The sequence below is a fragment of the Scyliorhinus torazame genome, chromosome 14 (assembly GCF_047496885.1).
Source record: "Scyliorhinus torazame isolate Kashiwa2021f chromosome 14, sScyTor2.1, whole genome shotgun sequence".
NCBI classification, from domain to species: Eukaryota; Metazoa; Chordata; class Chondrichthyes; order Carcharhiniformes; family Scyliorhinidae; genus Scyliorhinus; species Scyliorhinus torazame.
This window is the reverse complement of record NC_092720.1, coordinates 97,234,005-97,259,005: the sequence shown is the minus strand read 5'-3', so window position 1 is coordinate 97,259,005 and position 25,001 is coordinate 97,234,005. Positions and strand designations below refer to the sequence as shown.

The 25,001-nt window shown below is 40.7% G+C and overlaps 1 protein-coding gene across 3 annotated transcripts in view; it reads left to right on the top strand.

The window, feature by feature from the left end:
* The first annotated feature begins 1,522 nt into the window (after nucleotides 1-1,522).
* Nucleotides 1,523-25,001, top strand: part of acsl3a (acyl-CoA synthetase long chain family member 3a) — a 170,964-nt gene continuing 147,485 nt past the window's right edge. The window contains exons 1-3 of one of the 3 annotated variants that reach the window (XM_072474530.1): nucleotides 1,523-1,551; nucleotides 13,690-14,119; nucleotides 22,778-22,831. In XM_072474530.1, the coding sequence (XP_072330631.1) occupies nucleotides 13,781-14,119; nucleotides 22,778-22,831 (393 nt within the window). In that variant the 5' untranslated portion in view covers nucleotides 1,523-1,551; nucleotides 13,690-13,780. Of the gene's footprint in view, nucleotides 1,552-8,045; nucleotides 8,197-13,689; nucleotides 14,120-22,777; nucleotides 22,832-25,001 lie in introns of those variants that run through there. The other 2 variants (XM_072474529.1, XM_072474531.1) reach the window with 2 other exon arrangements.

The following is a 25,001-nucleotide window of genomic DNA, read 5'->3' as shown; positions in this document are numbered from 1 at the left end:
TAAGTCTCATGGGATGTTAAAAGGAAAGCTTAAAGGATTACTTAGTGTTGTAATCTTGGGGGTTGTATTTGAATTAATGGTTGCTGAGATGTTCACTGTCTGTTTTAAAAAGGTTAACTTGAGTTCATAGAATAAACATTGTTTTGCTTTTAAAAAATACTTTTCCATTTCTGCTGTACCACACCTGTAGAGTGGGCCGTGTGCTCCCCATACCACAATCTATTAAAAGTTGTGGGTCAGGTGAACTCCATGATACACTTTGGGGTTCTCTAAACCCTGGCCCATAACAGAATTAAGCGGCAATTTAGTGTGGCCAATTCACCTAACATGCACATCTTTGGGTTGTGGGGGTGAAACCCATGCAGACACGGGGAGAATGTGCAAACTCCACATGGCCAGGATTCGAACCCAGGTCCTCAGCACTGTAGTCCCAGTGCTAACAACTGTGCAACCGTGCTGTCCAGTTCTCATATTATTTTAAGCAATCTTGAGGCCAATTACCCACTTGTATTTATATACAGGTACAGTGTCTCAAATCCAGCTGTCCAAAAACTGGTCACTGTAATAATGTACTATACATCAATTTTGATTGAATAATACAGAAACAAAACTTACCTGGGACAATTCAGCTAGGAGTTACAATTGCATCATATGCTCCAGACGAGTTATTGGCTTTGTCACTTTGTGCGCTGCTCTATGCATGTTCCATGCGATCCCTGATCCTACCTGACTCTGTTTTGATCGGTAGGACTGTAGCATAGTTAGCACAGTTTGCTTCCACAGCTCCAGGGTCTCAGGTTCGATACTCGGCTTGGGTCACTGTCTGTGCAGAGTCTGCACGTTCTCCCCGTGTCTGCGTGGGTTTCCTCCGTGAGGTGCTCCGGTTTCCTCCCACACTCCAAAGATGTGCGGGGTTAGGTGGATTGGCCATGCTAAATATCCCTTGGTGTCCAAAAAGGCTAAGTGGGGGTTACTGGGATTTGGGGATAGGGTAGTGATGTGGGCTTGAGTAGGGTGCTCTTTGTATGGGCTGGTGCAGACTCTATGGGCTGAATGGCCTCCTTCTGCACTGTAAATTCTATGATACAAGCAGTTGAATATTAAGTGTACCATGATAGTATTTACATTGATTTTGCGATTGGGTTTTGCTTATCTGGAATAAGTATTGAACAGAATGCCCACTTACAAATTTGGGGCTATTTATCATAGCTATCTTCTAGGGTTCCCATGTTGTCCAGTCACTCACTTAGAATGATCTTTCCCCCCCCCCCCCCCCCCCCCCCCCCTATTTTCTAATTGTGGCAGTAGTTAAACCCAGGAATACAACAATTGAAAATCCTTTGTAATCAGGATTGGATTTTCCTATCTTATGCACTTACTGTTTCAGTCTCTTGAAAATGCTGACTACATTTACCCGCTAAGAATTTTGCCCTCTGCATTTTGTCTTCGGATGAGGTGAAATTTGGTTCTTCATAAGCTGCTTTTTCCTCACAGGAATCCATATTGAATAAGGACACAAATGAGGATTGCCTACAGCTAAGAAGACATTTGGCAAGTTCTCACTTTAAGAAAAAAAAAACACACTTAGTCTCATTTCACAAGTCAACAAAGACGTTTCAACTGTTTTTGTTCAGTTGGCTAATATTCACCTTGTGTTATAAAATCAGAAGTACTCTTTTCGGCCTGGCAGCATCTGTGGAGGGAAATAGTAATGTTTAAGGTCAATGACCTTTCATTGGAACTTGGTTATTTTATCTGACCATGTATTTTGGATTAAATTAAGAATTTTGCAGGTTTTACAATATCAAACTCTTTTTCTCAATCTTTGAACAGCGTTGAGTTGATTTTTAAAAAAAATCTCGATAATGTATCTTCTTAAAAAAAGGTGCCAGGTAAGGCCAGTAGTAGCAGTAATGATTGAACTTGCTGCTTTATAAAGTTATACTTGGCTCATCAACTCGACTTGTAGCAATAAATGTGTCTAGAACACAAACAGTATAATAGCCATTTAGCTGGTTGTCAAAATGCTTGGATTTCATAAGATCAATTTGCTTGATATGAATTGTTCACAATGAATAATGTCAAACCACTACAATATATTTTTAATCAATGAACTACTGGACATTATTTTAAATTGCGGCACATTGTTCTATGGATCAGATAACCTTCCGTATTGTGCATTGTGAAGTCCTGTGCACTTTGTTTTCACTCATGATATTGTTTTTTTTAAAGACTTGAACACTTTCAGGTTGACCATAGTCTTGTAAAATTTCCTCTATGCAACTTGTATCCATTTTAAACTTCACATTTTTGTTTTGCTCCCTACCCCGAATACAAATCACGCCTCTCAGTTTTAATGAATCATTGCAGGTTTAATAATCTTGACTTTGTCAACCATTAGGGCATAAAATTTAGTAACAGAATATGACTTTTGTTTTGCTCCCTTCCTATGGAGAAAAGAGACAATTTATATTTGTCTTCTATATGAAATAGAATATGAATAATGTATTGTCTAAATGATTCTGATTAAGGACTTATTTGTAAGCATTGTTTGAGCTGTGGTGTAGATTCAGTATAATGGAGTCTTTATGGCATAGAAAGAGAGAATTTAGTCATAGAAAGAGGTCATTTAGATGATATTGGAGAACCACATAGCTGGAGGAGGCACCCAATTTATGTGGTAGGTCATTATTCAAATGGATTTGGCTATACTTTAAAACAACTTCAACATAACTAATTTAGATGCTGTTGTTACAATTATAAGATCGAAATTCAAATCCAAACAGGACTGATGCAATATCTGTTGGCTTCAAGGGGCCTATGTGAAATGAATAAGCAGTACCACTGGGTTCACTGCAAGTAATATTCCTTTAATTTTGGAAATATCACCTGCCCTGCTATCTCCTAGGTGTCAAATTAGCTGTTTCTTCCTGGTAGACAGTTTCCATCATTCCATCTCTGTACCCAGCCATTGCGCCCCCCCCCCCCCCCCCATAAGCTCAGATATTGGATTAACTAGTCTGCTACAGATGGTTCATTTTTTTTTAATATATATTTTTTTATTCTACATTTTCACATTTTCCTTCAAAAATTTACACCCCACCCACAAACAGTAAATGGTAAATACAAAATCAATCCCCTTAACAATAACAACGATCCCATCCTCCCACCACCCCAAACAACGGCCCAGCTGTCAATATATGCATCCAATAAACCAAACCCTCCCACGGTGGAAACAGAAAACAAAGAAGAAAAAGGAGTCCGGGGCCGCCCATGGTCACCATTGACCTATAGAGTCCACTCTTTCCCCCCCCCCCCCCCCCCCCAACACACTCAATGCCATCCAGCCTCTGAAAGAGTACCGTACACGATACCCAAGAGTTGTACCCCCCCCCCCCCCCCCCCCCAAAGTCTCCAGCTCCTCCCGTCCACTGCCTCTTGGAAAACCCCTCCTCCCAACCTCGGTTCCTTCCCCCCCCCCCAACTTTCTACCCCGGCTAGACCCCTCGGACCCTGTTCTGTCAGGCTCTGATGGCCGCAGCCCCTCCCCCCACCTCACTCCCGTTCACCGGCCGGCTTAAACCGGCCAGCTTGGAGGCCCCCGCCCGGGTCCCTTTCCCCCTTGCCCGGCCCTAGGAAAGCCCAGAGATCCCCTTTTAGCGCACACACCCCGCATATCCACCTACACCCCAAAGAGCCCTCATTTTGAGTGAAAGTCCCATCCCTTCCCTTGTCCAAATATATACAACATTGGCTCCTTTAGCCCCTACACCTGCACGCAGTGAAACAAAAAAGAAGAAAATACAGTCATGAGGTTACATCGGCACATGGCCATTTCTCAATTTGTCAGTTCTGTCACAGTCCTTCTGCCTTTGCAAACTCCTCCGCTGCTTCCGCCGTTACAAAATAAAAGTCCTTGAGCTTATAAGTCACCCTCAGCTTCGCTGGATATACAATGCCGCACTGCACCTTGCTAATGTACAGTGCCCTCTTCACCCGATTGAAGGCAGCCCGCCTCCTCGCCAGCTCCACTGTAAATTCCTGGTATACACGTAAACCAGCTCCAGCCCACTGCACCACCCGCTTCTGCTTGGCCCAGCTCAGGACCTTCTCCTTCACACTGTACCTACGGAAGCACAGAGTCACTGCCCTTGGCGGCTCACTCGCCTTTGGTACAGGCCTCCACGACCGATGAGCCCGATCCAGTTCATATCGGGAGGGATCCTCCCCCCATCTCCAATAGTTTTGCCAGCATCGTGGCAAAATACTCAGTCGGCTTCGGTCCTTCAACTCCTTCGGGCAGCCCCACAATCCTCAAATTCTGTCGCCTGGATCTGTTTTCCAGGTCTTCCATTTTTCCTCACAGATCCTTGTTAATGTCCATCACCTTCCGCATCTCCATCCCCATCGAGGCAAGTTGATCACCGTGCTGCAATAACGTCTCCTTCACTTCCTTCAGCGCCTCCCCTTGCTCTCGCACCTCCGCCACTGCGCTCACCACCGCCGTCATCACCGGGGAAATCGCCTCCTCCACAGCGCACTCAATCTCCTTCCTCACCGCCTCCATGCATTTCGCAAACTGCCTTTCGAATTCCGCAGCCATCACCTTAGTTATTCGTTCAGCCGTAAGCACTGCGGCCTCCTCTGGTGCTCCAGCCTCCATTTTCTTTACTGACCCCGCGGTGACCTTTCCACTCCCCGACGGACTTTCAGCCGCTTTTTTCACGGCCGTTTTTTTGCTGGTCTTCGACATTCCCCTCCTCGGTGCTGTCTCCCGACTTTTACTGCCTTCGCTGGCCCTAGGACCGGGCGTTAACCCCCGACAATGCCGTTCCCGAACAGGAGCCCTCCAACGTGCCAGATGGTTCATTTCTAATCTTCCATCACATGCTTGTCATTTATGAGCCATTTTCAAATTAAAGATATCCGGCTTATTTATTCTATTCCTGAAAGATGAATTGTCTTGGAGGGGATACTGCATTGATTTACTTCCATTACACCAGGGCTTAAAGACCTAAGTTATTTGCAAAAGCTTCACGAACTTTGCTTGTATTTCTTTGATTTTTCAAGGTTGAGGGGTTGGTTTTCATGAAAATAAAGGGAATCAATTGGGTAGATACAAAAAAATGCTATTTCCTGCAGTGGGGAATCCAGAACACTGGGCTATAATATTTTCTTTATTCATTTGCTGGCAAAGCAAGCATTTGTTGCTTACATCTAATTGCCCTAAAGGAGGTGGCGGTGAGCTGCTTTCTTGAATCACTGCAGTCTATCTGGTATAGGTACACCCACAATGCTGTTAGGAATTGTTCTGGGTGTTTGATCCAGCAATGATGAATGACGATTATAATTCTAAGTCAAGATGACTTGGAGAACCTGCAAGCAGTGGTGTTCCGATGTGACTGCTGCCTTTGTCCTTCTAGGTGGGAAGGGGTTGGGAAGGTGCTGTCGGAAGAGGCTTGGTGAGTTGCTGCAGTGTCTTTTGTACATGGTGTACACTGCTGCCACGTGCACCAATGCTGGAGGGAGTGAATGTTTAAGGTGATGGATGGATTACTGATCAAGCAGGCTGCTGAGGCCTGGATGGTGTTGAACTTCAAGGAGGTTGCTAGAGCTGCACCCATCCTCTCACCTGACTTGCGCCTTGCAGATGGATGGTGGACAGGTTTTGGGGAGTTAGGAGGCAAATTACTTGCCACAGAATTCCCAGTCTCTGATCTGCTCCAGTAGGCACCATATTCATATGGCTGGTCCAGTTCCGTTTCTGGTCCGTGTTGACCCCAGGATATTGGTCGGGATTTCAGCAAATGTAATGCTGTTTAATTCCATGGGGAGGTGATTGGATTCTCTCTTGCTGGAGATGCCCGATGCCTGGCATCTGTGGGGCACACATGTTATTTGCCACTTTTCAATCCAAATCTGAATGCTGTCCAGATCTTGCTGCATATTGACAGCTTCAGTTCAAAATTCGAGTGAGGTCAGTTACGAGTGAAATCGCATTTCTCTTTACACAATGGGTAATGGAAATATGCACCACTGTCCCCCAAAAGTCTGAGGCTTGAATAGCCTACTTCTGTTTTTATACTCCCCTTCTCTGGACGATAAACACCAGAAGCAGGTTTGAGTTCCAATAGATGTAGGATCGCCTCTCTAGCAGCAAAGAGCAGTAGATCTTAAACTTTTGTTTCTCTAAAACTCAAGGGAGTTGGTATCTTTGATCTGAGTTTTTTTTCAAACCTACCCTTTAGGTAACACCTTCCATTAGCTGTTATTCAAATATTCATCTGTACATTTGACATCTGCCTTTAACTTAGTGGAATAGTTTACATATGATAACTTGTGGCCTCTTGAATCCAAATATTTAATAACTAAAGCAAATATGATAAAATGCAGTTTTTAAACACTTGCCATGCCATTGTTGATTTTATCCAAGCAAATTTAATCAAATTTGGGAGAAATTAGTTTCAGATTTGCAACATGATTCTGCTTTGGCCATTACATTTGTGCTAGGTGGAGTGCATGCAGTGCAACTGTGTTCTAAAATGTAACCAGTTATTTAGTTGATGCTAAAACATATAATGCAACCATATCATTTTTTTTGCATATGTCTAAACCTTTTTAAAAAAATTCCTTTATCCAAGATGCAGACAGCTATGGATAAGCAAAGAAACAAGGTATTTTTTTTCTGTGTCCAATGGTAATTGGAATTTTGTTGTGGAATATTTTGTCATTACCTTCTAACATGAGACTTTTAAAAATAAATTAACAGGGAGTTTTAATCAGTCCAGATGTGTCACGTGTTTTAATGAAAGTAATTTGGCAACATCGCAATTTCTATATAAAAAACATCATCTTGCATGATGTTGCAGTGTATTTATTGCTTCTAAGTAAATACAAATTTCTATTGATGCATTGAGAAACTGGATTTCTATTTCTAAATAACATTAGGAATAGGAACAAGAATTGCTCTGCAAACTAATTTTCCTGCCCTTTCCCCATATCCCTTGATTTCCTGAGTGCCCAGGAATCTGATGACTGTCGTCTAGAATACTGATGTTATTATTGAGCATCCCGGTCACACTCTGGGTGCAGAATTCCAACTCTGGCCCCTAATTCCAAATTCTTATGCTAGGGGAAAAAGGCTCTCAACATCTACCCTGTCAAATCCTCTTAAGTAGTTCATATGTTTCAATGAGATCATCTCTTCCAAATTTTGGAGATTATAGGTTCACAATCAACATAGGAGAGACCTTCCCATCCTAGGATTCAACTTTTATTATATCTCCTCTAAGGCAAACATATATTTCCTTGGATAAGGAGACCAAAGGTTTTCACAGTACCCCACATATGGTCTCATCAAAGGCCCTGCCAGCAATATTTCCTTATTCTTGAAGCGCAGCTGCCTTGGTATAAAAGTTAATATATCATTTGCTTGCTGTTAACGTTGTGTGATCCATGTGCAAGAACACCCAAATCTTTCTGAATATCAACTCTTAATAGACTCGCCTTTAAAAAAAATGCTTTTCTAATTCGGTCATCTAGTACTCGAAGTCAACGAAACGATATACCGTACAAAGAAGTGGCTTTGTTTGATGCTCATTCGTGATGCTTACTCAATTTTTTGGGTGTAGCTAATCCTAATGCATGAACTATACATTTAAAAAGCTGTAAATTAAAAAAAAACGGTGGATGTGGGAACCCGCAGGCTATTGCAACTAGCGGGGAAAATGCCCGAACCATTATACATATTTACAGTTTTATTTATGATCAGGCAGTCTGTTCAGCCTTCTGCAGGTATTTACTGTGCAAACTAAGAAGCAGGGACACAAATCTAACTTTGAATACTTCCCTGAGTTCATGCTGCAGATCCGCGCCAGTGCAGCGGCGTGCGCAGGCGCGGTGAGCGGCCGGGGGGGGGGGGGCTGTAATAAACCACCTAAACGTTGATTTGCTGTTACTATAGTTACCGACCAAGCCCCTCTTCAGACTCGTGGTTTCTCATTTAATATCCGGGACTGGAACTAAAAACACAGGGTCGACTTGACTTTATAGTTTCATCTTTGTAGCTTCCCTTGTCTTTCTTGAAGCAGTGGCTCTGGAGTTTCTTTTGACAACTTGGAATTGTATGGACGCGACTTATGAATATCGCCGGGAACTACTCGAGGTTCTGCGAGATTTAAGTAAAATCGACCAGTTGTAAGTCGACGTTTTGTTGAGATCATGTTGGCATAAGTCTCCGCTTGGCAGACTCGTGGCGTTTATTATCTTGCGGCTACTGCAGATCCATTTCAAGGTGTTTATTTTAAAGCGACAGATATTCAATTTTTAAAATAACCGCTAGGACTTTAACTGTAAGCTGGCTGTAAAATAGGTGGTTATACATCATTGAATTAGAGGTCGGATCTGTCGAAGGGCTCAAACTGTCGGAAGGCTTTGGTTGATCAGTACGGAGGTAGTGAAATTCCATGGTGCCGTTATATACAGTATTACTTGAGACTTTTTGACGTTGTTTAGGCTTACAATAGTACCGTTTAGCAGTAGGGGATGTCTCACTAAGCTGTTAGAAATACAGAATTTGGGCGGATTGCTAATTAAGAAAATATAATAAGGCTGCTTAAGTAACTATTAAGTATCTTTACCAATCCAGTGGGCAACAAGATGTGAATAGTTTTTGTTGAAAGGCACCTCATTTGTCTAATTTATTCCAGTGTCTGAATTGAAACTGATTTCCTCTGGTCCTAGAATTTGAGACTTTAAACCAAGGCCCCACCTCCCATCTTCTCCCCTAAGGAGATATAAAAGATCCCTTGGTAAAATAAATAGTGAAGCGTTACTAGCGTTGCCAACCTCGATCCCTCAGCCAACCCCCCCTCCCCCCCGCAAAAAAACAAAAACAAAACCCTTTGTTATTTACCTCATTGCTGTCATGGAATTTTGCCATGTGCAAACATGTTCCTACACCTCCACACATTACAACAGTTGAATGCATTTCAAAAAGTACTTCATTGGTTGTGAAGTGCTGGGGAATACTTTGTCAATAAAGATCAATTTAACGGGTCTAATCATGTGGTTTCAAGGCCGCAGAAATATATCAGTCCAAATACTTGGCCTGCAAAGTTAGATAAATTCAAGAATTTGTTACATTTATATTAAATAATATACTATTGTGGTGGCTTGGATTGATGTCCATTTGTGCTGCTTTATTCCTTTGTTTTGTTGTGTTCCATATTCCTGCACTATAGTTCTAAAAAGTAACTTATGATTTGGGAACCAGCAGACTATTATACATAGTAGAAACTGTACTACCCATTATACATAATTTGTACTTGTCTTTATCATGAGACAATCTATTCACCCTACTGTAGTTAACTACTGTGCAAACCAAGAACAAGTTAGGGGTAGTGGGAATGTTATTCTGATGACTCCCCTTGACCTCTTCAGTTAACAGGAATGTTACCTGGTCTTATTTTTTATTGGTAATAATTGTGCAGCAGAAGGTTATTCAGTCACATATTCAGATTGTACATGATGCTACTGTCAGGGAGCAAAGAAACCATTCTGTGTCACTGTTATTCTGTTTAGATGTGGAGATGCCGGCGCTGGACTGGGGTGGGCACAGTAAGAAGTCTTACAACACCAGGATTCACCTGAGGAAGGAGCTGCGCTCCGAAAGCTAGTGATTCGAAACAAACCTGTTGGACTTTAACCTGGTGTTGTAAGATTTCTTACTGTTCTGTTTGGAGGATGGCTTAACATCTGATGCCAGTTTTATTACCAAGAATACAAATTATACTTGCACTGTGTTTAAATGTGATTAGTTGCCAAAACAAAAGCTTCTGTAGGGAAGGTCCTGGCATGGTAGTCAATAAACCACTTTGGGTATTAGGCTATTATCTATCTATTCAATAAGAAGTCTTACAACACCAGGTTAAAGTCCAACAGGTTTGTTTCAAACACTAGCTTTCGGAGCACTGCTCCTTCCTCAGGTGAATGAAGAGGTATGTTCCAGAAACATAGATATAGACAAATTCAAAAATGCTAGACAATGCTTAGAATGCAAGCATTTGCAGTTAATTAAGTGTTTACAGATCCAGAGAGAGGGGTAACCCCAGGTTAAAGAGGTGTGAATTGTCTCAAGCCAGGACAATTGGTAGGATTTTGCAAGCTCATTCACCTGAGGAAGGAGCAGTGCTCCAAAAGCTAGTGTTTGAAACAAACCTGTTGGACTTTAACCTGGTGTTGTAAGACTTCTGACTGTGTTCACCCCAGTCCAACGCCGGCATCTCCACATCATGGCTATCTATTCAAGCCATCCTCTTGATATAACATTCCATTCATTATAAGTGTTGTTGCTTTGTGATGAAATTGGCGTATTTTTTATACCAATCGACAATTGTGTGTAATTTAGATGAGACAAGAAATAATCAGAATCTTACCATTTGCCATTTTATGCGGGAGGGGATAATATCGAATTTATGCGGGAGGGGATAATGAATTTTGGGATTCAGTAGGTAAATTATATTTAAACTATGTTGGTGTTATCCCTTTAACAGCTAACTAATTTAACTTTTCCCCTCTCTTCTAAAAATGTTTATTTCAAGTTTATTTTTTTAGTCTCTGCGACCACAGATATAGGAGCAGAAGTAGGCCATTTGGCCCATTCAATAAGACTCCGCCATTCAATAAAATCATGACTGATCTGATATAATAATCCTCAGCTCCATTTTCTCACCAAATCCACATAAACCCTTGATTCCCTTACTGATTAAAAATCTGTCTATTTCAGCCTCGAACATCCTTAATGGCCCAGCCTCTGCAGTAAAGAATTCCACAGATTCACTCTCCTCTAAGATAAAAGAATCCTCCTTACCTGTCTTAAATGGGCAACCCCATGCCCCCTGGTCCTAGACTCTCCCACATGGGGTAACAACCTCTCAGCAGATACCCTGTTAAAACCCACTGAGAATCCTATGTGCCTCAATAAGGCCATCTCTCATTTATATAAAGTCCAATAAGCACAGGCCCAACCTACTCAACCTCTCCATGAGAAAATCCCTCCATACCTGAGATCAACCTAGTGAAACTTCTCTGTCAATATTAAATTTGTAATTTTGTCCCATTAGGCTGACTTACCGTGACATAATATTCAGGCTCAATTTACCTTTTACAACTTTATGTACCTTGATAAAGTTCCTTTTACATTCTTTAGCATGTCCCCATTGTTCATCCCTTTTGAATTTGCGATTATTCTTGTTGATTTGCTCAACATTTTTTCTTCTGCACTAATGTTTCCTCTAGTGTTTGGTGACCAAAATTGTGCATAGTATTTGCTGCGTGGTTTGATCACTGCTTAATAAAACATCATCATGTAGGCATGGACTTCACCTTTCTGGCTACAGATTTGTTTCTTGAATTGTTTTTTGTCTTGTAGGAAATTGTTTTTTCCCATTGCCTTGTTAGTGCAAGTTGCAAGACTACATTTATGCCAGTACTTAACTTGCACCTCCATTTCACAGTTTGCCTCTGCAAATTCTATTCCTGTTGCTTGCTTTTTCTACTGCTACGCAATATTGCACATTATTGGTATTGAGTTTCATTTGTCACCTTGTCTGTCTTTTACATGCTGCTCAAAATCCTCTCTCAAAATGTTAAGTTCATTCTCTATCACTGTGTTTCCTTACTCTGGTGTTGTTTACAAATGTCATAACTGGCTTTGCTATCCAGATTAAGAGTGAAGATAAAGAAAGAAAGATTTGCATGTACATATTGGCCATCAGATCCCGTCAAGGGCTTTACAGCTAATGAGTACTTTTTGAAGTGTAGTCACTGTTGTAGTTTAGGAAACAGTGTTACATTGTGACTGGACAGTCAGGTCCCATAATGGACGGCAGCTCATTAGATCTTTTTTCTTTAGGGATGTCGATGAACAGAGTCGCAAGACTACCTATTAACTTTTAACAAAAGAATAACACCTTATATTGAATAAGATAGAATTGACTATAATACACTACTTCACTCCAGCTATACCTTTACAAGTACACAGCTTTATAAGGATAACACAAATTACAATTTATCTTGTACTCGGATGTTCTCAGTAGGTACACACTGCAAATAAATTTAACAGATGAAATATGGTTAGACACGCCTCACTCTGGAACCAAGTGCCACCCAATTTCTGTGGATTCCTCATCAAAACCCGGAGATGCTTGATACACTTAGCCAATGGTCTTGGTCTCACTGGAAATCTTGACATCTACACCGTATTTTCCAAACTTCATATTTGGTTTAGCTCACTGGGCTAAATCGTTGGTTTTTAAAGCAGACCAAGGCAGGCCAGCAGCACGGTTCAATTCCCGTACCAGCCTCCCCGAACAGGCGCCGGAATGTGCCGACTAGGGGCTTTTCACAGTAACTTCATTGAAGCCTACTCGTGACAAGCGATTTTCTTTTCATATTTAAAAAAAGAAACCGTGGAATCTTCTCCCAAACAATGCTTTCTCTCGGATGCCTTCATCAAGGATCCACTTTGAGGATTTCAGTCTCTTTTTCAATCCACCTCTCCCTTGGATTACCACATGCATTCAAAGTGCCACACAATCTCTCAGGTACCCAGTCAAACTAATTGGCTGCCTCCCCCAATCCGAGGCATGATTGAGAAAAGTTGAAATACGGATTGCCTGCTCCTGACCTGCACATGCAACAACCTAAAAATCCCAGGGGCAACATAATACTGCGGGCCATAGGGCAGATAATCCGTTCAATTGACTCCATAGTTGTTGGCGGGTGCGTTGCCAATCTGAGGCAACCAAAATATCATGCAAGTGTCGGATGACGTTGAGATGTGTCTCCGATGTCATCACGCGTACTTGATGCTTACCTGGATCGGGCGTGTGCCTGCCCAAGACGCGCACAATTCTGCCTAGTGTTTCGCAAGTTGGGCAACATTTAAATTGTTACATTTAAAATCAATGCGGAAAATTTGAAACTAGATGCCTCCACTAATTTAGCCAAAAGTGGGCAAATACATAGCATTTTGGAAACTATAAAATCTAGTTTTCTGGTTGTGTCTCAACTATAAATTACAAAATACCGTGTTTCCCTGTTTTTAATACCTCCAAACTCCACTATTGTAATTCTGACCCAACTAACCTTCCATTTCCACTCTCTTTGAACTTGAGCCCAAAACTCTGTTAAATGATATTTTAACCCCTTTAAAAGTCCACTCATGTTATCTCAGTGCTGGATGACCTATATTGTTCCTTGATCTGCAAGCACCGGCAATTTAAAATACACTTCTGCGTATTCGGACCGTTCCCGTGGCTTGACCGTCTAAATCTCCAAATCCGTCAGCAACTTTGGCCTCTTGCTCTTCCAAAAATCTCTTCATTTCCCCAGTGGTGGCCGGATCTTCAGACATTTAGTCTCTATGTTTGGCAATTCCCTCCCAGGCCCTTAGTTTCACTCACTCACTTGCCCTTTGAAACCCTCTAAAACTATTTTCTTTGCTCAAGCCTTTTTCTGACTGTACATGTGTGAACCATCTTGGGATGTTTCTGTTGGAAATTAGTGGTATGATCTTAAATTTATGAGAACCTGAAAATATGTGATTTCACATAAGATTTTGGATTAATATGCTTAATTGTAAAATTTGATCAGATACATCTAACCTCTTTCATTTTCTGCCTTCAGGTACGAAACTGGAGAGGTGTTAGTTCCAGAGCCTCGCAGGCTTACAGACATTCTGGACTTTTGATTGTAAGCTTCAAGGTCTCCAAGCAAAATGAAATTGAAGAAGGGAGTTAATCCTGCATTTTCATTATTTCTGCAATGTGTGATCGTGGTGTGCAATCTCTTATTTATTCTGCCATTACAGCTCTTTGCGGGTTCACGGCGTAGGCCCAGCGTAAGAGCAAAATCAATTAGTAATCATCCTGCTGGCCCATACAGATGTGTGGAAAGTTTGGATCGTCTATTAGCAAGTCTGTATCCTGGTGCCGATACCCTGGATAAAATTTTTCAATTTGCCACTGATGGCTTTAGACATAAGAACTGCTTGGGAACACGTGAAGTTCTTAGTGAGGAAGATGAAATTCAGCCAAGTGGAAGGGTCTTCAAAAAGGTAATTGATGTAACTTTTCTTTCGACGTTTCTGCTTGACCATCTTGATATTGTCATGTCAACTGATATCTTTCCAAGACAATTGGTGATTTGCACATTTATATTCAGCTCTTGGTTAATTAATCAATCATGATTTTGTGGTGTTGGCTGTTGGCTAATCTATTATTTAATAGATTCTTGCACTTTTATGGCAACAATTAGCAGTTGTATTTATGCAAGATAAATAAGTAATCCCTTTGCATTGCACCAAATAAATCCTCTTTGGAAACTTCTCTGGAAACATTTGCAGTATGTTCACAACAGTAAAATTTAGACAGGGAAAATGTAAATGCATTTGCAATAAGAATTTTTTGCCTAAATTCAATTTTGTTTTGCATTTTCACTTGTATTTTGACGGCTGATATATATCCCTTCTCAGAAACTTTTGATCTGTTCTGTATCATTCTCGTTTACCATTCTTGTTTGGAAAGAAAACTCTGTTAAACGCATGCTCTGGCAGTGTTCTGTTTAAATAAAAAAAGTTAGTGTTTGTGTATTTAATTTACACCAAGTTTCAAATTCTGCAGATTTTGCAGGAAACTAAATAAGCAACCTATCTTTCTTTAGCTCAAATTTACTTCATAACTGTTCTGCAATTTTCATTGAAGTCTTTGGTTCAGTTTAATGCCTCACTGGAGGTAGAAACAGACACCTAGAAGTGAAATACTAATATTACTACCACCATTTACTCTTTGTTTGTAAACAAAAGCGTTTTAGCACTCTTGAACATGGCACAGAACAATTTCATAAGGACCACACATGAGAAGGAATAAAATGTGGTAATCTTAGAGAGGCTGTGTATTCTGGGACTGCAGTTTTCCTACTGATCGGCAATGTAAACATGTAACCTGCTTTCTTAACATTCGTGTATGGGATGAAGAGGAACAGCTAGTATTAGTAGCAGTTTATAACTTCAGTCATCCTGATATGAGGTGTGTTGATGTCAACCCAAGTTGACATTAGAAGTTAATGTGAATAATGCAATGCCTTGGAGCTCAGGACTGTGTATCTTTTGACACAGTCATTAAATGCAGACTCTGAGAGTCGTTATTTTAATTATTGAGAAACAACTTCATTGGTTTGAGGCTAGAGAAGACGTAGAGGTCCACAAATAGACAGACTTGGGTATGAGAGCATTGTTCAGATCTAGGGTGCATTTGGAAAATAAATATCTAGTGCAAAAGAGGAAACCAAACTTTTTGAAGGCAGTTTGACTGCAATGCCCTGAACTATTTTAATTTTCACTTTCCCTTCTGGTTTAAGAGTTTGAATACAAAAGAATATCAAACCTGCATTGATCAAATTGTTCAATACTAGACTGCAGCAAAGATTTTACTTGCACCTTGAGGAGAGGAAAACCGTTTGTATTTAGTATTTGCACTCCTGATTCCTGTCAAATATCTTGGCATTTTCAATTCCATATTGTGGCCACTATGGCGACAGATACCCCAAATTCTTACGGAAGAAAAAGCAATTTGTTTTTGTTCTGCATAACTTAGAGGCAAGGATATGTATGTCAGTAGTATTGTTCCCCATACCAGAATCCTTTCCTTCCATGTGAAAAAAGTATTCACATTGGAACATGGATATCATGCAAGTGTGATCTTAGATATTGAATGCCAACAGGCAATTTAACTGTGAAGAGCACAGTTGAGCAACCCTATTCTGAGCCAATCTGCATAGTTCCCTGTAGAGTTGATATACTCGTAATCAATTGCAGAAACCATGGCTTTTTTTAACTTCCATAAACCAGGATTACTAAAACTTGTAATGTCTCCCACTTTTTCTCTTGTTTGGGAACCATTAACTCTGGGATCAACTGAGTTTCTGATCTGTATGATTCAGTGCTTTAACCCACAGTATTCGTAGAGATTGAAACAACTGCTATGTGCCTTTATTTTCCCAAGTGAACATGGATCAGTGCCTTTAACCACTAAATCCACAGAGGAATATTCACTTAAGTTCTATGATTTTGTGTGCTTTGAATTGTGAAATGCTTTTGTATTGGTGGCGTTTGCCCCTGTGAGCTGACTGTTGGTTAATTCAATATTTTTGCCATCTTTTGTAACTCGAAGGGGCAGCACGGTGGTGCAGTGGTTAGCATTGCTGCCTCAGGGAGCCGAGGTCCCAGGATCGATCCCGGCTCTGGGTCACTGTCCATGTGGAGTTTGCACATTCTCCCCGTGTTTGCATGGGTTTTACCCCCACAGCCCAAAAGATGTGCAGGGTAGTTGGACTGGCCACCCTAAATTGCCCCTTAATTTGGAAAAAATGAATTGGGTACTCTAAATTAGAAAACAAAATAAAAATCTTTTGTAACTCGGTTCCTTAAATGTTAATAGGTTCTGATCCATTAAATGCAAGACACCTGGTGTAAGGGGGATGTCCTATGTTTGCGACCAGTATACCTAAACCAACATAACCTAAATCCTCGTGTCTAGACATGTATGCAGTTTAATTGCCAGGATCAGACCTGAACGATTACTTCAGTCTCCCTTTTTTCTCTTGCGTATTTAAAAAAATATAAATTTAGAGTAGCCAATTAATTTTTTCCAATTAAGGGGCAATTTAGCATGGCCAATCCATCTACCCTGCACATCTTTGGGGTGTGGGGGTGAAACCCACGCAACACGGGGAGAATATGCAAACTCTACACGGACAGTGACCCAGATCCGGGATCGAACCTGGGACCTCGATGCAGTGAGGCAGCAGTGCTATCCACTGCACCACCATGCTGCCCCTCTCTTGCGTATTTTGAGACATTTTCTCCTGTTTGCTTCCCTTCTTGATGCCCAGAAATAGCATTTATTTTGTTTTCTCCACCTAGATACATCGTCTCCCCCATCCCAACCCCAATTCACCATGGTTCTTTCACTTTCTTCTTTCAGTCCCTCACATAATCTCACAATTACCCTTTGTGTATTTTTTGGCTTTCTGCTAAGAAAGACATCCAAGGGGCAGCACAATGGCGCAGTAATTAGCATTGCTGCCTCATGGCACTGAGGTCCCAGGTTCGATCCCAGCTCTGGGTCACTGTCCGTGTGGAGTTTGCACATTCTCCGTGTTTGCATGGGTTTCGCCCCCACACCCAAAGATGTGCAGGGTAGGTGGATTGGCCAAGCTGAATTGCCCCTTAATTGGGTACTCTAAATTATAAAAAAAAAAGATAAAAGAAAGACATCCATCTCTGCTTCTTTATAATCTGGAAATATCTTTATTGGTGATTTTCCAATTTGCCACACCTACTGACTAATCTCATCACTGCTTCCTGATTCACTCATAGATCCACCAATGGATCCTTGGACTCTACCACAAGATCTCAAATCATAGCTTCTCTCTGCATTGCGCTCTGGCATGCCTGTTATTCCTTGAGCAAGGCACTTACAAACCACAGTCTTATTGCAGATAATGGAATTTATATCGTGGATTTGAATTAAACTTGGTTCGCACCGTTCTCCCTTACTGAAGCCTCCTGCCAGATCCTAAACTCCACATGTACCCTGACATGGTGATGTTGGTGTATCACCAAATTACACCTTAGTTTCCTTTTCCACCAATAATGTCTCCTCCTTTGAACACCACTGTATTCTATCCTTCTCACCTTTCCTTTAAAACCCTCATTGTCTAATCCCTGCAGTCCCACCTCGGGTTTTTCTCTTACCCTTGTCCTTTTCCTCTCTCAGCCTTTGCTCAGAACTATCATTAATTATTTCAGTCTTTTATCTCTGTTCCTCTTAGTCCTCTCTGTTCTGAATTTATTGACAACCTTTCTTCCCATAATCTCTTTCTCCATTTAACTCTTCTACACATAATCGCGATCTCAACCATGCCATTTCTTATGGCCTCTGCTCCCAAGTTCTCTTAATGCAGATATGGCGGTCTCTGTACACTTAATGTTTGCTGCTGAAATCAGTGCATTGTAGTAGCAGACCTGACCTTTTCAATGCTTCCAAGGTTAACCTCCATTCGCTGTTAACTTCAAGTCCAAACTCCGCCTGTATCCTATCTTGCACCCCTTCACCCCTCTCCTTGATGACCAACGTGGAATGCCATGGTCTGATGTCTTACATTTAAAATTCTCATCCTTACATTTTAATCCCTTCTTTGATTTCCTTCTCCCTCTCCCTAGCATGAAACCTCCTCCCACCCTATAACTGACCCGTTCCCTTCCACTACCAACCTCTCACACCCATGACTGGCGTCTTCAGCATCATACCCTCCCCATTCCCCATTATTGGCAGCCGTTACCTTCAGCCTCTTGGGCCTTAGACTCTGGAATTTATTCTTAAATCTCTCCATCTCCTGCTGTTTATTCTTAAAACACGCCTCTTTGAAAGATCACATATATCCTAAAATGCCTTTCTTTAACTTGCCGGTTTATCTGATTTATGCCTCTGGACATTTTTCTAGTTGCCAAATAAATGTAAGGTATTGCTGATGGATTAGTGTTGCTGGCATTTAGGTTCATGACATTGCAGAAATCAACTTTAATAATGCTTAATTTCAAACAATGAACAAAGATACCCACTGGAACTTTTTCATTCCAAGTTGATCAGCTGATTTTCCCAATTATAACGTTTTCTATCTCGCTCCGTTCACTGGAGACCTTTGTTAAAATGTTTCAGTAATGCCAAGTTATCTCCGTCTATGTTCAGCTCAAGAACTTAAATTCAAGGTTACGCAATGATGAAGCAAGTTTTATGTTGGTGATTAATATTTTCTCACCTGGGACAGCAAAGTTGCCAATAACTGTTCTGTGAGTCACCTTTAAAGGTGCAGGAATATTAGAATTATCTGCAAGCAACCTCCTTTGAACTTGGTGCTGCAGTGATGTCCTAAGTATGCCTTGCTCAGGAAGATTGTATCTAAATTCTGTTTTGCAGTGGGAATATAATGATAGTTAATCTTGTGTCAAATGTCATGTCCTGTCCATAGAAGGCTGCCTTGCCTACCCACCCCCTGAAAACCTGAAGAGCTACATTTGGATGTTTTGCTGTCTGGACATGTTCATATAAGAGCTATAATTCCCAAGCTGAATAAGCATGGGTTGCAAAAGATTTCACCGCTACAATAGAAACGTTCTATTTGTTCTGAAATACTCAGCTGACGAGGAAGCACAAGGCGTGAAGTAGTTTTCTATAACCATTGACCTTGAGGAGAATAGGGAACTTCTATTGTTTAAAATGATAGGCGGCCATATATCCCATCACACCTGTTAAAGCAACAAAAATAATTCCACTGTGCTGTTTCACCTGAACTCTCTATCTTTTCTCTGATTCAAAGTTCTTTATTTTTGTGTGAACCAGGAGACTAAATCCTGGTGAGCTGTTCAACTGGAAGTACTACATCAAGTTAGCCAATTTCTTGGTCTCCATATTGGGCTTATATAGTTGGAGCGGGGCTGGAGGAGAACAGTAGGTCAGGGATAGATGGGAGCTCTGGAAAGACTGACAAAGATGTCAATATGTCACAATGTGGGGAGGGGGGGGGATTGGGGGAGGAACAGGGACACTGTAGAAACAAGGGAGGAATAATTTCCTATTGGTTAGAGCTCCTTGGCGTCATGTCAGAACTGTCAGACAAAACACTAAATACTTTTTTATTAAATTGGCAGCAGGAGAAAGCGACATTTGTTAAATGTACCGAGACCACAACTACGTAGATAGAAGACAAAATAGTACCACGCTTTTTGCATTTGTGCTCCTCAGCCTTGTCTACTGTAGCCCCACCCTGTTTCCACCCCCCACACGACTATTGTTTCTATGACATTTTTGTCAATTTCTCCTGAGCTCCCACCTATCCTTCACCTCCCAACCCCCTCTCCAACTATATAATACATCACATTTATATCTCCCTCTTCAGTTCTGAAGAAGAGATGCTGCCAGACCTGCTGAGACTTTGCAGCATTTTCTGTTTTTATTGTAACATCTACTTGCCCTGGCTGCGTACCAGCACATACCAAGGAACAAAGCTGGGACCATCTCCTCCAATTAAAATAAATTGCACAACATGTGGAACGTTTCTTTGGTAGAAGACACAGCTATTTATTTTCCATTTCAATGTAAAGTTTGGATTGAAAGCTTCTTAGATTCTAGCATATTCAATTGTCTAAGGAAATTTCATTAGAACAAAGGTAGTCAGACAAAAAAAAAGCAAATATTTTCAAAGCCAACCGTACTTGCATGATCTTTTACTGCTGAAATCTTTGCTCAAATTGGTAGATCAGACTCTACTGGTTTCATCTTTCTCCGTTCCGAAAGGGTATAGTATTGATTACTCTTGACGTATAAAGAAAAAGGAAGACTGTTTGCTTTTTACTAGTCCTTAATCTTGAATTGTGAATTCTTGCTGCTTTCTGGACCTGGAATACTGGATTAAACTTGATATTAATCATAATACACTAAGACCATAAGACATAGGAGCCCATCGAGTCTGCTCCGCCATTCAATCATGTTCTCATCCCCATTCTCCTGCCTTTTCCCCATAATCCCTGATCCCCTTATTAATCAAGAGCCTATCTATCTCTGTCGCAAAGACACTCAGTGATTTGGCCTCCACAACCTTCTGCGGCAAAGAGTTCCACAGATTCACCACCCTCTGGCTGAAGAAATTCCTCCTCATTTCTGCTTTAAAGAATCGTCCCTTTAGTCTGAGATTGTGCCCTCTAGTTCTATTTTTTTCCTACTAGTAGAAACATCCCCTCCACGTCCACTCTATCCAGGCCTTGCAGTATCCTGTAAGTTACAATAAGATCCCCCCTCATCTGTCTAAACTCCAATGCGTACAGAGCCAGAGCCCTCAACCGTTCCAAATACCTGACAAGCTCTTCATTCCAGGGATCATTCCTGTGAACCTCCTCTGGACCCTTTCCAAGGCCAGCACATCCTTCCTTTGATACAGGGCCCAAAACTGCTCACAATACTCCAAATAGGATCTGACCAGAGCCGTATACAGCTCTTGTATTCTAGCCCTCTCAACCTGAATGCTAACATTGCATTTGCCTTCTTTACTGTCAACTGAACCTGCACATTAACCTTAAGAGAATCTTGAACAAGGACTCCCCAAGTCCATTTGTGCTTCTGATTTCCTAAGCATTTCCCCATTTAGAAAATAGTCGATGTCTCCATTGCTCCTTCCAAAGTGCATAACCTCACACTAGGGCCACCTGGTCTGATGAATTTATGTTCTCGTTATTTCTGTGCTCATTGCATTAGACCGCCGTTTAAGGATTTGTACAGTACAATTCTTTTTAAGAATTGTGACTATATTGTGAGAAATGAGCTCAGGATCAATTGTCAAACTGTTAGTTCTCATGGCAAAAAAAGCATAATTGCTGCATTCTCCATGGGCAACTGTAAACCAAAATAAACCGGTTTACTGAATGACCCTCAAATGAAGAAATTACCAACAAGATTTCACTTTACACAAAATTTACTTCACCATGAATCAGAATCAATGTAACTTGAGCATTAATTAACAGTCGAATTACAATCAGCATGAACTATAAATTACATATGAGAATATCACATACAAAAAATATTTTTCAAAATTACATGGATTTGCATTATTCCCTGCACAAATGTAGCACTGTGTGCAATCTGTCTTTTCAACTCTGCCTCTGATACATAGGATCTCTCAAATTTCACACTCCATGGATTTTGCCCATGAGTCGTTTGCACCAGCAGCCCAATTCCATCCTAGGATATGGTTGACCCTGACGAGGTGCACATTGATGTCCTTTCTCATGCTGTTATTTTTGATGGCAGCTTTCCAGAGTTGCTTTTGGCTCGCCAACCAACAATACCAGGTTCACAATCTGTGCTTAATTATTAATACAAACTTAATTCTTTTGCACATCTGAGCTATTCGTACTGCATTTATGATTCAGTCCCTTTTTAGCTTGCTCCTACATCGCTTCCCCAAGAGCTTCTGGAATTCAGATTTTCGTCTTACTGACCTTTCTCCTGAGACAGCGTTGCTGGCTTTTCACACACATTCTGTGTTCCTCTTTCCATCTCTGTCTGCTTTCTCTTTATGTCTGTGTGCTAATCGCATTCTGCCTCCCAGCTCCCATGCTACATGACACTTGTATGTGTTTTAACCATCTCCCTGTTGTTACTGTTTCTGGGTCGAGGGTCTCCAGTTCACATGGACCAGTAGTTCTTATTATCCAAAGAAATGATTGAAAAGGTAATTTAAAAAAAGTATTTTCCTCAACAGAGAAAAACAGTTGAAATCTAGAATATGCAAAATTACTTTCAAGGATAAATGCAAACTTGACCCAAAAAAACCCTAAATTGTGTTTTTCCCATGTGCACTTCCACGTTACTTTGGTACTATTGCTGCCAAGTGCCAGAATAGGGCTATTTTATAGAGCTCATCTTGAGAGCGGGAAATAGTCCCATTCCTGATGTTATCACACTGAGGCAAAATGTAATGCACAGTGGGAGAACATCTGTTCTATTAATAAAGATTTTAGTGTTATTAGTTCAAGCAAATATTTAGATGTTTTGAAATGAGACGGGTACAATTTAGTAGAAGAAAGTAAAAATACATTTCCTGTCCTACAGGACAGGTACTTCTTTCTTTTACCACTGTTTTCTGACCCTTCACATTATAGAATTCTTCAGATGAGACAGCGAAGGAAGAAGACAAGCTCATAGTGGCAGAGAAAGTAAGTTTTTTTTACCCCAAATAAACTATTGGAATATTCTGGGTATTTCTTAAACTAGGTTAAGTAGTGATTTCAGTTAATCTGTGCAGCAGCGTAGATGTAAGAATGCCATGAGGAATAAGTTTGTTCTGTAATATATTTGTTTCATTTAGTCAGTCATGAGTCTTGATTTCTGCACTTTTGGCTTGAAATAATTTGTTTGAACATAATTTTCCCCACTATTAGTTTTACCGCTTTATTGATGTGCAACTTATCCCTTTATATCTGTCACTAACTTATGAGATTGTACGCTTATTGATAATCGAGCCATGCTTGCTTTCAGTTCTCCATGTGACATGTCAAAGAAGATATTTGTCAATATTGATTGGAAGGGCTATAAGTGAACATCTTGTGTTAATAAGTATAATATTTATTAACTCACAATTTTCAATATTACCCGCTAAAAAATCTCCCCCCCCCCCCCCCCCCCCCCCCCACATCCGTTGCCCTAAAGGTAAAGACTCTTACTCTATCCTCTTCCTGGGTTTACTGTATTGTAGACATGAGTGACATGCAAACTATTTTCAAGTTCGTAAGTGCTTTGTTTCCGCATCTCCTTACTAATAACCCTTGTGAAAATGATCCCAAACCATTTTTTTCTTCCGTAGCTGATTAACGTGTGTACATTGGAAAATGCCCTGAATTTTATGGTGCTTCTGATGGCGACTGTCAGCATTCGCCATCAGTATTCCACTGAAATTGACAGTAACCTCTGGAGTCTACACTTGCTCTGAATAATGGAAAAATCCAAAAATTGTTGTCAGTTATACTCCACTCCTCTTCCAGAGGATGTGCTTTTGAGGTACCCCCAGATCTAAAATCAATGGGAGATCGTCCAAATTGATGAGGTTCCATTGTTATGTTGTTCATTGTTGCTGTACAACTCTTGAAAAAGTTGCATCTATTGAATAAGGTCAGTTATTGGCATTGAAAAGCTACTTTCCTATTTATAGAATATCAATTTTCTCCATAATAGAAACATTTTAAAAAGATTCTTTTAGCTTCTAACTTAGTCCAAATACTTCACTGTGATTGACTGCATACCTACTTGTTGACATTACTGCTGCTGCATGCCATGACATTCCCTTGACTTGGTGCCAGGTCTAAACTCCCATTGGGAAAGAGAGAAGCCACATCACTGAGATCGCTAGGTCTTTGTGTCAGTTTTCTTCAAGGTTAATGGCTAGTGCCATTGATTGCTTTGCCGCTTACTGCAAACTCCAGGCCAACTACGTCTTATGCATCAGGAATGGAAATGTTCTTGTCAGTGCATTTAAGTCTAAAATCTACGCTGGATGGTAATTTTCATTCCTACTCTAAAGAAATGTATACAAAATGGCTGGAAACGACTCCAGATTTCCCAACCCGAGGTCTACCATCATTCTAAGGCAAGGAAATGGTAAGCTAAGGCTATATTGAAGGAGAGAAATCGAAGACAAACTTTACTCCCTTCTCGCCTAGAATCCCCAGACAAGTTGTTCCATAATTTTCTTTTCACCTGTAAGATAGTTTACAAGAGACAATTTAATGACCGAATAAGGGGCTTCATTGGATAGGGAGCTAGCAGTAATGTACAGTCTGTCTCCCAATTCGGTCACCCTTTGGAATAGTGTGGAAAAATTTAAGAGAGAATTTTTAAAAAATGGATCACCGCATTAATTTCAAAACCACAGGGAGCGCTCCTCCTGATACAGCATACTGCATACTGATGCTGTATCTTGGACCAGTCCACTTTCTAATTTGTTGCCAGTGGATTAGAACTACCAAGCCTAAAGTAAATAAAATGATAATCCCTTTTTAGTAATATAACTTCCCAGATTTCCAAACATGTGAACAATGCTTTCAGTCAAGTATTGAAAACTAATCTGATAAATGAGACCGCACTGCAGCCTTACAGATACTTAAATCACATACAAACCTTTTTAAGTAATGGGGTAAGACAGCAAATCCTGTATTGCATCACAATGCTGACTGAGCTTAGGATAAAGCGGTCTTCATGATTACTTTTGGAACAAAAATGGTATTGTTATAATTTGTACCGAGCTGCCAATGTTAAAATTCTGCATATTTATAACCAGTACAATTTATTTCCAAGATGTAATATTTCCCTTTGTTAGTTCCTTATTCTCCC